At 37.1% G+C, this 17,885-nt stretch overlaps 1 protein-coding gene across 1 annotated transcript; it reads right to left on the reverse strand.

The window, feature by feature from the left end:
- Positions 1-1,035: 1,035 nt before the first annotated feature.
- Positions 1,036-12,527, reverse strand: LOC113228480. The gene is made up of 8 exons (XM_026461802.1): positions 12,283-12,527; positions 11,783-11,905; positions 10,202-10,306; positions 6,439-6,593; positions 5,018-5,179; positions 3,395-3,613; positions 2,722-2,852; positions 1,036-1,810 (listed from the first exon to the last, which is right to left on the reverse strand). Exons 1-8 carry the CDS (start codon positions 12,448-12,450, stop codon positions 1,632-1,634), a joined length of 1,242 nt encoding a protein of 413 aa, XP_026317587.1. The 5' UTR covers positions 12,451-12,527; the 3' UTR covers positions 1,036-1,631.
- Positions 12,528-17,885: the final 5,358 nt, after the last annotated feature.

Raw genomic sequence — 17,885 nt, forward strand, 5'->3', positions numbered from 1 at the left:
ATCTAAAAAAAAAATAGCTTCATTTCCTAGATATTATTATTTTATACTGTTATTTTTCTGTCATTAATTACTTTTCTAACTTACGTATTTTGAAATTGCATACTTTTACTATATGATGTATATCGAGTCATCCGTAGAACAAAGATCTATGTGTAAGACTACTTGTTCTCAGGACGTGGTACATTTCGTTCGTTCTTCTTCGCTGTGAATGTTAGATTGACCGTTGTTCGATTTTATGTTTCCGAAACTAACTAAGATATATAAATTTTCAAAACACATTTACATAGGCCTTAGTTTGAATAACGAAATTATTCTCGTAACGTACTTATACTCTTTTCGCTATATAATCACATCGGACATTGTTCTTCGGATGAGTCGATATTTATTAGAGTTGCAGCGAATATTCGGTTACCATTCGGTATTCGGCTTATTTGCCTTGTTTTTCTTTTTTGAATATTTAATCAATTTTCGACCGAATGCCTAAAAATAGAACAAAAGAAATAAGAAACAATACAGTAAATTGGTATGCAAATGTTATTAATGCTGAATTGTAAGTTCAATTTTTCAGTTTTTCTTATTTAAAAGATGAAAAAAATGTTAAAGCGAAGTTATTTTTCTAAAAATGAAAGTTATGTTGTTTACTCATGGCTAAATAAACATATACTGATTATTTGCGAACCAAATTACAATTAAATTTTTGGAAGTGTAATAATTTCGTGTAATAATAAGTGTAAAAATTAAGTTGTAAACTTAAATTATAAACTTGAAAATTACAGACCTTTTTATGCCATTGTATAAAATTATTTATCATAACTGAAGTTATAGTGGTATTTTTCGCCCGGTTTTTGTACTTGCTTTAATCATGCCGAATAGTTTCGTCGAAAATTCGGCTTTTTGGCCACGCTCTTGGCCGAATATTTGGTATTCGGTCCGAGGCCGAGTACAATATTTGATGCAACACTAATATCTATTTAAAAATTAATTTGTCAATCTAATTATAGAATACCAAATAAAAGACATTATAGTTTCATAATATTTAGTATAATTGTAATATTTTACAAATTTGTTGAATTGTACTTAACGCCATAATTTGCTAGTCCACTTTATTTCCTAAGTTAAAACTTATACATAAGTTAATGAAATGTTATGCTAAATACAGTTAACTTTCTTCGCTATGTCACATAGTTTTATTTATTATTATTTACTTTTTAACACTGTCGTTTATTTTTAACACATAACTTTAACAAAAAGTAAAGGCCAAGAGTACCTTTAACTGACGAGCCTGTATATGAAAGTATTGATGCGTGTTGGTAAGGTGAAAGTTGTGTTAGTAGAGTAGCAAATGGAAGGGTTGTGGTCTCTGTGTAGGTACCCCGATGGGAAAGGGGCGTGCAGTATATGCCCTTTAAAAAAATAATGCTGGCCACAAAGGACCAATTGAATGAGATATTCACAAAAATAAGAAATTACACACTACATTAAAAAAATACGGCAATAAATAATATCAACTTATACCACGTTTCATAAATAAAATTTTAAAAATAGAGCACTATAATTTCAAGTTCAATCAATCACCATTTTACCAAAAATTTATACTAAAAATAAAATCCCATTAAGTTGAAATGGTCACATTATTTTGCTTTAATAGAAGCTGCAACATTATTATACTGCCACTCTCCGCAGGCCCACCCTTTCACTCCATTAACTTCGGCTGGTCCCCATCGTTCGTAGAACTTCGAGTCCCTAAGTTTGCCGATATAGAAAGTATCTTCGTCCTCAACTTTTATTTTCACATCGTATGCTTCTCCACCTGGGAAATTCATCATACACTAAGCAGAAATACGTTTGTATGACTGTACCGTAACAGATCGCCAACGCGTATGAAGATGTAATACATGCGCTAACAAATTAATAATAATCAAACGTGTACCTATGTCACACGCTACAGAAACATTAAGAGCCTACGCACACCGGTTACTTTATACGCGCCGTAAACGCGCGTGTTCTGCGCGTACACGTGCGTCATCTGCGCGTATACATGCGTCATCTGCGCGTATACATGCGTCATCTGCGCGTATACGTGCGTCATCTGCGCGTATACGCGCCGCAGACGCGCTCTAGTGAATCGATTAAAACGCGCGCAAACATTGGCGATGCAAGCAAGAAGCTTTATACACCCATGGAGTTTACACTTAGAATTTCATGTAGTTGCTTCATTTCAAAAAACTAACTGAAATGAATAAACAAAACTATAAACTATCTTTTATCAAAATGCGTGATACGACGCGCGTTTACGGCGTGTTTACGCGCGTCGTCGGCGCATATAAAATACGCCGTCGGCATAGGCTCTAAAATCATACAAGCGCGGTATTAAAATATAAAAGCCACAGGGCGAGAGAAGGTGACTGGTGATTACGCCTGTAGAGCTTACCGAGTATGCCCAAGCAAAAACGCGGGAAAATGTAGGTAGGTACCCCAGTAGGGCTAGCAAGACAGATAAAGCGCGAGACTGCTATTCTAGCATAGAGAATAGCAATATCTCGCGCTTTATGTAGTTCTCGCGCAAAAAACTAAGCGCCCTCAAGTAATCCAATGAGACGAGATGGCGCTTTCGATCGCTGTAAAAAGTTTGTTTAGTGAAGTAACAGGGTTCTTTCTTCAATCGTTTAAGAGATAGATTCCGATACCGTGTCTATCTTTAAATAGGTAATATGAACTCACCTGCTTTGAATACAAAACCGTAGTCTCTGGGAAGAACCTGATTTTCACCATGCTGCCACATTTCAAAATCGCAGCCCTTCAATGGTAATACCGCTTGGTCCGACCGGCGGCATATGTATCCAATGGTAAGACTAGAAAAATAAATACTATGCTATAAGCTAAAAAAACACTACAAGTGTACAAAGTAAATGCCGATAGTGGTGCACTAATATTTTCTGTATTATTCAGGAACTAGTTGCTGCTTCTCGATTTGTTCCTTTGTAGCTTTTCGTCGCATAGGTGTTCAATACGGAACGAAGTATACTGCCACAACAGAGGCAAAGTTTCCTTACCTATTTTTGCCGCCAAGCAACAATGTGAGCGTTACTGAGTTTCGGTTTTGAAAGCTAAGGGTGCTGGTGAAATTACAGGTACATGTGACTTTTCAACTTATGTCTCATTTTTGCGATTTAAAGTTCTACTGCACTGCACCTGTTATGGACAGGTTTGTCGCTTATCAACAGTAATAAAAAAAACCCGATGGGAAAGGGGCGTCAAGTGTATGCACTTTAAAATAATAATACTGATCTAGGACCTACACATTTGTTGTGTTCATGTTTGAATGAGATAATATACAGCGACATCGCTTACTACTAGACGCAATCCCTTCGTAGTGTGCCTATATTATACTCACTGGGAAAGAATGGCAGGTTGACATACAACCCCTGCTGCTATACAATCTCCATTCTCTAGGAAAATGTAGTGCAGAACGTAGCGGTGGAAGTTGCGCCACTCGCGACTCTTGCCAAAGCTGTGGTCGCGCACGCACGGGATATTCACTTTGTGCTCTTCTCCGTCGACGAACACAGAACCGGTTAGGTGGCCCATCTGCTCGTAGTGAGTTTGATGAAATCTGTAAATCATATTTTATTTGAAATCGGGGTAATTAAAAACGTAATGTAATATTTTTTCTCCATTTCTCTGTTTTGTGTTTTGTTAATGTTTAACCCTGCAACCGCCAACCGAAAATTCATCAGAACAATAACGCGACTTTCTGAGGGCTTCGGTTAGCCGTGTCGGCGCTGCCATATTGCGTAAATTGTAAATTTTCAACTTTAACTACTTAGTTGCAACCCTATCGTGTTAAACCAAAACTCTGCGAGTCCTAGTATAATGTTTTGTAATTTCATAACAACAAGAATATTACGGTTGTTATCAGGGCAAAACAAATTTACCTATTCGTTTTTCAATACATAGATTTTTTAAATATCTAATGTACTGTGTTTAATAAGTAATGTATTGTATTGAATAAAATCATTGTAATTTTAGAAGAAGAATTTTTATTGAATGTCGCGATCGCGATGTTTCACCTTATGCGAGACCCGTCCATGATCCTAATGAGAGACCGGTGAGTGTTTTTCAACCATAAGACAAATATACAAAATGCAACAGATGGCCTAGTGTCTGGTTTGTTCTTATTCAACACATGGTCCCACATATACTTTAACATTAAGGTCAACACCAGTTTATCCCAAAAACTGCTCAAACTCAAAAGACAAAGCTCCGTGGTTTAACTGCTGCTGTTGTGTGGATTAACATAAATATATGAATCCATACAACAACATGCTTCGAAACCCAAGCGGCGGCAGTCTGCTAAGGCAAAAAGCAATTCCATTGTGTGCCTGTCTCTGAAGTTGTAAAATCACAGAGGCAGACAAACCGGTGTTTTATGAAAATACTCCCATTAGTTTGTTAGTATTATTGATACAAAGATCGTACAGCAATGAAAAATCCTTTGGTCTGACTGGACTCGAATCAGTGTCTGTTGCCATACCGGGGCGACTGTTCTTACTAATTGAGTTACAGACCGAGTCAGTAGATCTTACAAAAGTATTATTAAGGTTTTTTGTGGAATAATGCCACTAGTTGTTATTATGATTATAATTAATACAAAGATCGAACACAGAAAAACTTTATTGACACGATGGGACTTCAACCCACGACCATACTGTACCGTGGTACTTGGTACTTAGTGTAACGGGCTGGTGTCCGCAACTCGACGTCAAGGCGCCTATTTTGCCGTACCGTAGTATTGTTCTTACCAACTGAGCTACGTGGCAAGTTTTCGAGTTGTCCAAAAGCTCTGATTTTTTTTTTGGCATGCTGAGTCGCTAGTTACATCTAGTGAGAGATTTGAGAACCTCGCATGTGCTTGATTAGGTTTAAAAGGCTTTTTTGTTGTCAGCGCCACTTGTGTGAAACTTGTGAAAGTTTCTTTACTTTGTATGTTTTTTATTATTGTTTGAACTACACTTACTTCTTAAGTAATTTGAAGTAGTCACCAGACCATCGTTCACGGGCCATGTCTTTGGCCATGGTAAGCGGCGACATGTGAGTATCAAAGTTGAACACCGGGTACCTGGCGCTCCATGTTAGACTCATTTCTACTCTGTGCTTTGTCTCGGAGTCACTACTAGACCTAAAAATTCATGATTTAGTAATGTTACATTGAACAGTACAGTTTTTTTATGGTAATCCTGAGTAAGCACCTCCTTGTCTCAAAGAAGGAAAACAAGAAATTATAAATGATTATATAGAATAGTAAAAATCGTAATCTTGGTATAACCTAGTATAGTATTGTATTATCTGTGGTATAACTAAGACCACATGTGATTATGATAACATGTAGGTACGCGTAAAAAGTACTTTTATCACATGAAAGTCATAAAATTGCCATGGACACACATATAAACAACCATAACTTACACTCAAACTCACGAGAGAAATAAAATCGCACCCCTCTTGGAAGAATGGCATAAGTAGAGTTACGTCAAAGGCGTTTATTGCTCCAAAAGGCTCAATTTATATTGCGGCGGAACGGAGTGGAAGTGACTTTTTGTAATATAGCATATAGAACGTGTAGTACAAACTAGATACGAGCCAAAATCTTCCGCGGACGGAATTCTCGCGAATGCTCGCGCATTCCGCGAAAGATTTTGACTCGTTCCTAGTTTGTAGGTATTTTAAACAACTGACCATAAAGTTCATTATGTTATGTTGCAAAAGTTCGCTTCCACTCTGTTTCCGCAATATAAATTGAGCCTTAGATGCAGAAAAATATAACCCACACCCTCTCCAATTCTTGTAACTGTATCGACTAATATTGTAGATAGAGTTACAAGAATTGGAGAGGATGCGTGGGTTATATTTTTCTATATATAATGGAGCAATAGACATGTTTGACGTAATTCCACTTATACCATTCTTCCATGTGGGGTGCGATTAATGTAGGTCATACAAATATTGCTCCCGGCCCGGGAATCGGACCCGGGACCTCTGTGTGGCTGTCCAGCATGGTAACCGCTGGGCCACAGAGGCAATTCAGCCTACGTTATGTATAATATGCGAAATTTTACAATTGTCCTAAAATTATTGACTAATTTCGTACGTGGTGACCTACTTTAGCCACGTGCCGCACTTTAGTTCAAACGCGTAATTCATTGTTTACTTTACGTAGTATGTACGTTACCAACTGTCCATTACATCAAGGAAATATTTGCTACCATACCATATTTTATAACAATAGGTATACTTTTACCATTGTGTTTGGAAGTTTTTCTCTGCGTACTACCACTACAATACATGTATGGAGTACGGTGGCCCATACAGAATCATCGACAATATAAGAAGGAGATAATATAAAGTTGCGTGGAAAAACTGATTAATGTTAATACTCACTTCATCTCGCCACTGTAGGAGAGTTTCCAAGTTCGCATGGGAATAAAGTTGTGTGCGGACATGCCGTTGACAGCATATTCTCCCTCTTCCACGACCTCTTGTTTCAAGTACGTGTCTGGGAGACTAGGAGTTAGCAGACGTTCTTTACCTGCCAACTGAGTACGCGGTAACTCTTTTTAGCACATTCTCATATCTAAACAATACTGAGAAGATAAGGAGAAGGGCGCGTTCCCACTATGTCGTGACGACAGATTGTCGTGCAGACACAAGACACGACACTGTAAATGTCGTGTCTTGTATATTTAAATGAAGTTGTTCTCATAAAGCACGACACGATTAACTGTCGTTCACGATTTTTTATCGTTACAACGACAAACTGTCGTCGCTGTGGGAACAGCTAGAACGACAGTCGTCAGACGATAAAAACGTGACGACAGATTGTCGCAGCTCCTATTGTCGTCACGTTTCATTTATCGCTGTCAGCACGTATTCTGCTCCCTGCCCTCCCCTCTCGTACCCCGCGCCCTCTGCTCGGTTTGCAGTAGCATTGGGTCGTAGCTAGAGATGGGCAAGAAGGCTGTCGTGAAACAATAAATTGTCGTCACGATCTAGTGGGAACAGCTAGTCACGACCGTCGCTCAACGGTAAAAAACCGTTCACGACAGATAGTCGTGATATGGGAACAGGCTAGACACGACAGTCGTCCAACGATAATAAAACGTGACGACATAGTGGGAACGCGCCCAAAGGTAAGCAGTGTTTGTTGAATATAATACCATTGTATAATACTCTACGAACACTCACAAACTTACGTAAATTAACACGCAATGTAGCATTAAGATAGTATTTACAATTATAGTTATTTTAAGATTATTGGCTGTACGTAAGACTACTCTGAGAGTGTGGGCCTGGTTAGCTGTAATACAGGTTTAGTTGCCTAGTACGGTCTCCAGTCTCTCACAAGGGATACAACATTTAATAAGCAAAGGTCGTATGAGTTTCTCGGAATTTATGTACGAAATTGAATTTGAAAATCTTGAGGTTTTCGAAAACATCGTGATGAAACCTGCACGTCGAAGAAGATTCACAATCCTCGGAAAACGTGTGATGTCCCCAACCAGTATTGGGCCATGGCCTACAGTGTCTAGGCCACAGACATAGATATATGTCTGTGGCCTAAAGAAACACTCACCTGAGAGGAGACCAGCCCCGATAAAATTGGAATAAGCGCGCGCTATCGGCTGTTTCAATCAGGTCTAATTTAGATTGCCAACAGCGCGCGTGTTAAGGGTAGTAAACCCTCATTTATCAGCTTCGTCAGCCCTGCCAAGCCACCACGACAGCAATAATCAATTAGGACAAGTGTCGCGACGACGCAGAGCTGACTTCGCTATTTAAATACTATATATTAGAGTCTAAGTTAGAATAACGTTTGATTGTCATTTTAGTACTTAACGGTGTTGGTGATTTAGAAATAAAGTATTTTTTTAAATCAAAACTAGTGTCAGTAACTTAATTGGCGCAGCCGGTAGGATACCCGTAGATCCTCCTGTGTGTACATAGAGCATCGTGCGTTTCTACGCTTAGACGGGTATCACCGAAAAAATAAATTTATTAAGAACGAGACACCAGAGTTCCTGAGATCCAGGACCGCCGACGAACCAAGTCAGACAATCCACCATCAGAGAGGAGACATGGGAGTAGCTGCGGGTCTGTGAGTAAATCTTTTCACTGTACTCCTGTTTTCCTACATGTACCTCTTATTATAAATTTATGTGCATTATTAGGGATTAGACAAAGCCTTAGTAATAGCGTTTCTAGGTAAATTTTGTTTACTATTTTCTTATTTTTACTTTTTATTATTTCTATCGCATTTATTAAATTATTAATTTAAAATGGAAGGCATTACACGTGTCCCCACGGAGATGTTACAACAACGGGTAGATTAGATCAAATCCTCCCATCTATTCGAATTAAAAGGGGTATCCTTAACCCATTGGGATCGCTGATAAAAGTTATTTCGGGGAACCTTGATAACGAGGATGCTGTGCGATATAATAAACAAATAAGCAGCATTAGTAATAAGGAGCATTCAAAGGAAAATCGATTATCGGTGATGCAAAAAGCCTTCGACAAACTAGTAAATGTAACGGATGATATTAATTTTAATGTTAAACAATTAAGTTTTAAAACTAAGCAATTAGAATCACTTCAAAATAGCGAAATTCAACTTAATAAACTTGTCACCATAATGAACAGTTTATATCAAATATTGCATAATTTAAAAACTATTTACAATATAATTCAGGAAATCGAAACTGCCATTGCATTTAGTAAGCTATATACTCTACATCAATCTATTATTAATTCCACGGAATTATTTAACATTTTATTAGAAGTAGAAAAACATGGCAATTTAATCTATCCAGTAAATAAACAAAATCTTCTTAAGTTAGAGCACAATATGATCGTTAAATCATATATGCATAGTAATAAGTTAGTATTTGTGTTAGAGGTTCCACTTATAGAGAAAAGCACATACATTTATTATAAGATCGTCCCTATTCCGATATACAGTCCAGCAAACCAAAAAACCTACACAATTATACCTCAATATCCTTTCCTTACGGTGAATAGATTAAATTACAGACCGTTAGTGAAAACATGCGACGAGATAGAAGACAAACGATTTCTATGCACAGACGAAAACCTAGCACATTTTGCGGAAGAAACGTGCATAGAGCAATTAATGTTATTACGAAATAACTTTACACAATGCCACCAGAATTTCATTAAAATCGAAAATTTTAAGATCCAACAGCTTACAAAGGAACATTGGCTGCTATATTCTCGCAGCAATGTGGTGGCAACCGAATCCTGCAAAGAGGAGATTCACAGACAGAATCTACAAGGCACATATATCATTACACCATCGCAGGGTTGCGTGACAATGTTGGGAGATGTCTACATCAACGGTGTAACAAACTCCTCCATACAAAGCTTCCAGACAACCATGTTGCGGATGCCAGAGTTACCGCCAGACAACATACAGCAAGCGAGCACAATCGACCTGCGAGGAGTGGACCTTTGTGACATTAGGGAACTATCAAATAGTGCAAAATTCAGTGTTAGCAACGACGCTTTTGAAAACTATATTATTAGTGACAAAATTAGTGTATGGACCATAAGCATCTATGTAATTATTGTAGTTATAGTTATTATAGGCTTAAGCATGAGATTTGATTTATATAAAGCCTGCAGACGAAATCATCTGGAAGCTACTTCGTCACCTCCAGATAATTTCTCTCTTAGGGAGGGAGGTGTTAAGGGTAGTAAACCCTCATTTATCAGCTTCGTCAGCCCTGCGAAGCCACTACGACAGCAATAATCAATTAGGACAAGTGTCGCGACGACGCAGAGCTGACTTCGCTATTTAAATACTATATATTAGAGTCTAAGTTAGAATAACGTTTGATTGTCATTTTAGTACTTAACGGTGTTGGTGATTTAGAAATAAAGTATTTTTTTAAATCAAAACTAGTGTCAGTAACTTAATTCGCGCTTATTTCAATTTTATCGCGCGCGTCGCGACTATCATGCGTAGCCATGCTACGGGGGCAGATATAGATGACTTGCCAACAGGGAAGGGGTTTCAAAAGTGTTGAATAAAAAACCATTTTTTTACAACACGTTTAGATAGCTTGTATAGAAACCTACAATCAAATACTTATTAATCATTTGAGGGATGTATTCAGTGTGTTACCTTGAGGAACAGAAAAGCGTCGCAAATACTTTGAGGTCTCCTAGCAATCCCGCAGATAACAGAAGTATCTTTGGCTGTTCCATTAAAGTATACTGCGTCCACCGCCTATAACATACCAGAACGTTTACATAGGTTAGGATGGATCAATAATGGGACTTATTTTTAACTATAGTCTTTTTAATTGATCCTTAATTTGTCAACGACTTCAACACCTTGATTGAGGCAGTTTGCAGCTGACATCTGTTTTATAGCCAATTATGATCTGATCATCTGAGTGCCTGAGCCATAAATCATTAATAGTAGAAACTAGCAACACGTGCAGCTTATTATCGATAATAAGCCACCAATGTATGTCTATTTCTGATGTCTATTTACATTGTAATAATAATAACGCTAACTAGGTAACTAGGTAAACCCCGTGTCGGGGGTGTCATGGACACACACATAGACAACCACAAGATACATCCAATATTATCTATTCCACTTGCCAAGCATGGTGACGGGTAAATAATTTCATGTTTTGAGCAGTTCATGCCCAGTAGTGGACAATTGTATGTTTGTAAAGGCTCACAAGTTATTCTTATGATTAACGCTATAGTTACACGACCTTTTCGAAAAAAATCGTGAGGAAACTGTACTTTTTTTATGAAACCAAGTGACGGGACGAACAAGTCGTGCGCCTGGTGGTAAGTGACACGCCAGTCCATGACAGTTGCAGTGCCACTCAGAGCATTAAATTACAAAGATCTGAGGGGCACTGCCACTGCGCCTGTCATCCTGAGACGTAAGTTGACAAGGCCCATGTGCCAGTAACTTCTGCAAAGCATTTAATTATGTGTGTCAAGTTCCCAATCCGAATTAGACCCGCGTGGAAACGACAGCCCAAGCCCCCCCATTGTGAGAGGAGGCCTATGCTCAGCAGAGGAACTATATGGGCTCTATTTATTATATATTATACATTATTATTTTATTATTTACTAATTACATGTGGCTGCAGACAAGGGTCTTGAGCATTCATACATACTTGAGCTCACACCCTAGTCCCAGAGGAGGGGTAGGCAGAGACCACGGAACGCCACTTTACTATATCCCGACACAACTGTCGAGCCTCACAAACATCAACTACCCTTTTCATGCAACTTCTTTTGTTCTTGTCACTTCGGATCCCAGCCTTTGTAAGGACATCACTGAACTTGGCATTGTAAGTCCTTCTGTGACGTCCTCTTAAAACCCTTCCATCCACATTAGCATCATAAATCTATTTGGTAATTTTTCTTACATCCATCCGCTCTACATACCCAAACCACCTCAACAACCTTTCTCTATTCTAGCCACTACATCCTCTTTCAAGCCACATCTTTCACTCGATCACTCAACTTTATTTCACAAGTTTTCCTGAAAGATTTTGAGTACCTATTCAAAAGTTCTGATAGCTGCCCACAGTGCTAAACACTGTAGGGAACGGTATTAGAAAGCTGACTACAGGGCATTGTGGCTTGAACAAATATGCAAATATTGGACAGTAGAATAATAGAAGAAAACAGAGAATAATAGGTTGAGTAGGAGAAACCTGAGGCTTACCAAAGGATGGTCCCCGTGGAAAAACTTTTCTTCTAAAGCAACGTCATGTTCATGGATATGCACTGTACCATCGTAGCTGTAGCCCAATTCGACTGCGAGTATCCGTTTTATGTGAACCAGTAGCTGTAAACGCAAATATAGGTTTAAATTCAATGCATAAATGTTTTGGAGCACTATATGCACACGAGCTATGTAGATTTATCGTTATTACTTTTTCATTAGAGGACACTCATAGTCAAGACGCCTTATGTAAATTGATATACAATGAAATGGATTCTATTAACGTCAAGAGTATTTTAAATTATGTGTAGAGTATTTTAAATAACCATAAAAAAATTAAGTAAGGACAGCTAACAGCACATGAAGCTATACATTTTTGTTCTAATATCGCCTCTAGTGTAGTAATATACAATAACTGCATGTGCTGCCGTCTGTGTACACAATATAGTCCTAACTTTAAAAATACGCTGTAGACATTACATAATAGTAATATAACTTACCTGTCTATACCTCAATATAATGTACATAAACACAAACTTGAACCAAAAGTATTTGTTTCTTCTCTGATACACACCGAAAATAGGCGGGTTATATTTCTTATTAATTAACCTAAAAACTAACACTACGCAAAACGAAATTGCTATGGGTATAAATGCTATTAACGCCATAGTTCGAAAAGACGTGTGTTTGGGCCAAATAATAAATGAACAATACGAATGATACAGAAAATAACAGTTGCTAAACAGGACCTAAAAACGATAATTAAAATTATCTGTTACGACGAAGTCTACCTATAAATATTTATATTTATTGGTATCTTATCACTATCAGGAACCTCGACTTTACTTTTAACATTACCAAATTATTAAATACAAGGTTTAAGCCGTGTATGTCCGGTAGGCCATAACTAAAGAATTTATATTATTTTTATGCCATTCAATTTTGCAGTATAAAAAAGCGAGTTTGTGTAAGGGTACCTATACATATAAAAAGATAGCGACTCATAATAATGATTTTTAATAACATTGTTCTATTTTCTTTACTTAGTTATTATCCGTAAATGCACTTGGCCATGTTTTTTGTTAAAATGTAAGAAATTACAGTTCTGAAGTTACGTAATCGAATTTACGATAAAAATAAGTAGTGTAACTACATATAAAAATAGCAGCGCGTCTTGTGTGCACACCCTCTGCTCGCCGTGCATCCGTGCACACAATCTCATAATTACGCGGTACACTCAGCGCGGGTCGCTCACGCCATTTTTTTGTAAATATTTATAATATTTTTATTTATAAATATATCGTTATGCACTTATACACAAACTCACATTTCATTTTTCACCCCCATATCCGGGATGCTGGTATAAAATATCAGTAAGTATTGCATCTGACAAAGGTTATGAATTCTAATATTTGACAAAGGTTAAAAATACCGTCATGAATTCTTATTTTTTCAAATTATGTTTTGTAACCTACAACTAAAGTAATGTGATAACCACGTATTATACAGTATGTAATGTCTGTGGTGACAACCCTAAGTTACGAGGACGTGTAGGCATTCACACGCCCGCTGAACAGTTGGCAGTTACACTATTTGTCTTATTGTACTGTGGCTTATGCGAGTTGTTAGTTTGCATATTCAATCTTCTATTATATATAACTTTTATCTTATCAGTAATCGTGGATACGTCGAGGTTTAAACATTGATTCATAGTCTTGTAATCAACATAGGTCCGGTCAGATTGCAATGTTAATGTAATCTGTTCACGTCGTACTTTGAACTGAATCACACTTTTTATAATCTTGTATTTTTAAGTGTCATTTAAATCGATGGATACAATCGATTCCGCAAAAACGTTAAGATTAAGGAAAATTCACGTTTATTTCTCAGAATTTGACCGGTGATTTCCGATGGTAGATTACACTCAGAAGAGAATCTAAGAAACAGACATCACAACCATTTGTAAACTATTACAGAAAGATATTTTTTTTTTTAAATCTTGCACTTATCGATATGACGACAGTACGTCATAGGTTTATACTTAACCTTAAATTTCGACTATCTACTTATGATAACAATGTTTCAAAGTCAAAAGTGCGAACCTGTGTTGTTGACTGTAAACTTAGTCACAAGAAACTGTCACTCTTATAAACCGCTATAACGGGGTGTCCCAAGGCTATGCGACTCGGACGGAAAGTAGGTACTATAAATATTATAGGCAAAATACTTTGTTTCATAAAGACATTATTTTATTTCTAAAACTAACTCATACTGCATTGAAAGATTTTTAAAATGTTGCTTGCCTCACCTGGGAATCGAACGGACTAAATGTGAGAAAAAAACAACCTGTATTTTTATGATTGTTCACTAAGAGACTGGGCTGTATTCCGATTCTTATTATTATGAGCGGAGCCCCATCTTAAAGTACGAATATCGACAGTAAAACGCATTATAATTCATTTTCCTAAACTTGAAATGTAAAAGTTATTTAATAATAAGTTTCATGGTTTCTGTAATTGAAGATAGTATGTTATTTAAATGGAAAAGTTGACTCTTTCAATCGGTCATAAAATACAGGGTGTTTTATTTTTACATTTCGTCTGTTCGATTCATTGTCATCATATCAGCCCGAAGACGTCCACTGTTGAACATAGGCCTCCAGATTTCCAGACTAGCCGGTCGGACGCGACTTCGATTACCACATAATATAAGCATTTTTTTTTCTATGAAGCAAAAAATCCTATTTATAATATTTAAAGTACTTTCCCTCCGTGTCGCATTCTCCGTTATCGTCATTGACTTAGTTATCGTTGAAAAATTTTTACAAATTACAGTTATGGTACGTGGATGAAAGGTTTCTATTGGGAGCAGTTGCAGTCCCGCCATAATTCATTTGTAGTCAGAGTACCAACTCAATATCTGTCGAGTTTCATGAAGGAGGACTAATACCGACGGGTGTCATGTACCGGCGTTTCCGAGCACGGGTACCGGCAACCACGTTGAAATAAAATTTTCACACGTGAAAATAAATCGCGGTCCATACGTGTAAATAAATAAATAGTGTTATTATATTATTATACATGTTAGGCTCAATTTACATTGCGGCGGAACGGAATGGAGCGGAAGAGTCAATTTCGCCTCGCTACGCGAGACGGCGCGCACGGTCTTGAGGCTGTAGTAATTCGGCGGCACCTGGGTCGCCGACCCATTTTTGGCTCGTATTTAGTTTGCACGTTACACTAATGACCATAAAGTTCATTACGCTATGTACAATCATGTTACAAAAATTCGCTTCCATTCCGTTCCGGCTCCGCCGCAATTAAAATTGAATATTAGTCTATGACAACAAAACGGGGGATGTGTCTGACAAAAACAACTACATACCTATATCGTTGGCCACTATCATGGCAAAGGTACTGGACGGTTTGCTTGATCGCATTTTAACTAAGCGCCTGAATATTCATGATGCGCAGTTCGGGGTCAGGCCTGGACTTTCTACAGAGTCCGCTGTGCTTTGCCTCAAGCATACTGTTCGGTATTACACGGACAGCAGTACGCCTGGTATGCGTGCTTCCATGATCTGTGGCATAAGCTGAGTTGTGAGACAAATCCCCCGTTTGAGATTATGGGTCGTTTCGAGTTTTGGTATCGAAACCAGATCAACACCAATCTATAATATGATAAATCTTTCATAGATTTCTCATAGATGGCGCTACGACTAAAAAGTCGTTGAAAAACCAAATACAAAGATGACGCAAGCACGTAGTAAAAATTCGTGAGGTCCACTGGTCCGTTCCATGGCTTAGTTGATATAGCGTCTGACACGGTATGCTAGAAGACGTCGGTTCGAATGAAATTTTTTTTAGTGTTCGATCTTTGTATTAATAATTATAACAAATTAGTGGAGTAATTTACAAACAAAAAATAATTGAATATCAATTCAATAAAAATTTTAAATACAGATCAACAATGTTAAATTAAGTAAATTAAGTGCATAACAAGATGCTGTAAAATATATAATAGCTTTACTATGAAGAATGTATAATCTAGATTCTCTTGTTAATTCTTATTTCAATACTACAATAGCTGTATTTACATTTGTTTTTACTTATATTGTATTAGATTAAGTTATATTGAAATAAATTAATCTTTATCTATCTTCTATATCTATAAGTGGGCTGGGTCGCTGTCGGAACCATGCAGGTTGGGATGTGGGGTGAGCCAGGGGGGTTTAACGTCACCTAAGCTCTTCAACCTGTATGTAAATGCATTGATTGGTGAGCTCAGCAGTACTAATGTTGGCTGCTCATTGGATGGCGTTATAGTTAACAATATCAGCTATGCAGATGACATGGTGCTGCTGAGCCCATCAATATGTGCCCTCCGCGAGCTACTTAAGATTTGTGAGAATTATGCTGTTGCCCAAGGACTCAGGTATAATACAAAGAAAAGTGAGCTCCTTGTGTTTAAGCCGCGAGGTGGAGAAGTGGGCGTACGGTCTCCTTTTGTGGCAGTGAGCTTACTAGTTTTTAAATTTAAATACCTGGGTCACTGGGTGACAGATGATCAGTCCGATCTGGTGAATGTAGAGAGAGAGAGAGAACGGAGAGCCCTTGCAGTCAGATCAAATATGCTCGTCTGCTGGTTTGCACGTTGTAGTGGGGAAGTTAAATTAACGCTTTTTAAAGCATACTGTCAAACCTTCTACACGTAGCCTGTGGGTGAAATATAATAAGGTGACCCTAAATACTCTGAGGGTACAATATAACAACGCGTTTAGGATGTTGCTGGGGTTACCACGACACTTTAGCGCTTCAGGCATGTTCGCTAAGACACAAACAGATGGCTTTCATGCCATTCTGAGGAAGCAGGTTTCTTCACTTTGGCGATGTGTGCGTGGGTGCCCCAACAGCACTCTGAAAGTTGTGGCAGATAAAATTCACTGCTCCATCCAGGCCCACTGGATGAAACTTCATGTGGCGGTTTAAAGTTTACATAAGTGTGTTAGATTAATTTCAATTTTATATTTAAACAATCTCAATTTTATATTTAATGTTGTAATTACTCGCGGTTGTCATTGACAAAGTCAATGGCGGTTGTATATTTTTGAATTTTAATTGTATAATTTTAATTTATTTTAATATTATCTTTTTTTATTTTAATTTTAGCATTTGAATAGCATCATAATAACCTTATTCCTAAGTTCTTTACTAACAAACTATGAATAATTGTTTTTGGTCCGAAATAAAGTTATATTATTATTATAAGGTATGTATTTATAGGTCTGTGTAACCTAATCATAAAGAAATAAAAAATTAGAGATATATTCAGATGTGGCTCAATTTAGAAATTTAATGACATTGAAGAAATGAAACAAACATTTTAGACCAGATTTTATATTAAAAACTTAAAAGGAATTATAATATGGTTAATTTAATTATTTCCTAACATTTATATGCTTTTCATTGTCCATCAATGTAATTCGTATTAAGATACACTAAATATTAAGTTTCAAGAGTAACAATTTTTCTAAGAATCTCAATTCTATTTATGTGCAATTTCTAGCAACTGGAGATGCAAGATCTGTACTTAAATTATTGTCAAATATATACTACAGATGTTAATAATAATGTAACAATATAGAGCCAGCTCACAGCGAGATTCAGCTATGCAACAGGGTGGGATAAGGCTCTTGTCGACTCCAAATTCTAACTAATTAAGTAGTGAAAAAAGCGAACAGGATGATAAAATACTGCTTCGATCAATACACGTGAGCATGAGAACGAATATTAAATTACTTTTTCCATAATTAAATTAAAATAATGGTTAGTCATAGGTGTGGGGATCTTCAGACTTATTTTAGGAAAATGACTATTGTATATGGTTTAATTAATAAGTATTGCCTTTTCTTTCTCACACTTGATTTGTGAAAGCCATAGATACAAAAGTTGAAGTTGAAGTTGAATAAGACTTTATATTACTTTCTCTTTCTTTCGCATACCTTTTTCGCTTTTTAAACGTACCAAAGTTACGTTTCGTAAATGCATTAACACATTTGAAGATTTAAAAATATATTTGATACATTGATGGACGTGGTTCCGTA

Source organism: Hyposmocoma kahamanoa, unplaced genomic scaffold (genome assembly GCF_003589595.1).
Source record: "Hyposmocoma kahamanoa isolate Upper Pololo Valley unplaced genomic scaffold, ASM358959v1 232, whole genome shotgun sequence".
Classification (NCBI taxonomy): Eukaryota; Metazoa; Arthropoda; class Insecta; order Lepidoptera; family Cosmopterigidae; genus Hyposmocoma; species Hyposmocoma kahamanoa.

Excerpts from the sequence above, each read along its gene's own strand:
- LOC113228480 (XM_026461802.1), bottom strand. The coding sequence starts at position 12,450 with ATGGCGTTAATAGCATTTATACCCATAGCAATTTCGTTTTGCGTAGTG. Across the intron at positions 3,614-5,017 it reads TACTTCAAATTACTTAAGAA|ATTTCATCAAACTCACTACG; the intron begins GTAAGTGTAGTT and ends TATGATTTACAG. Across the intron at positions 1,811-2,721 it reads CGGTTTTGTATTCAAAGCAG|GTGGAGAAGCATACGATGTG; the intron begins GTGAGTTCATAT and ends TGAATTTCCCAG.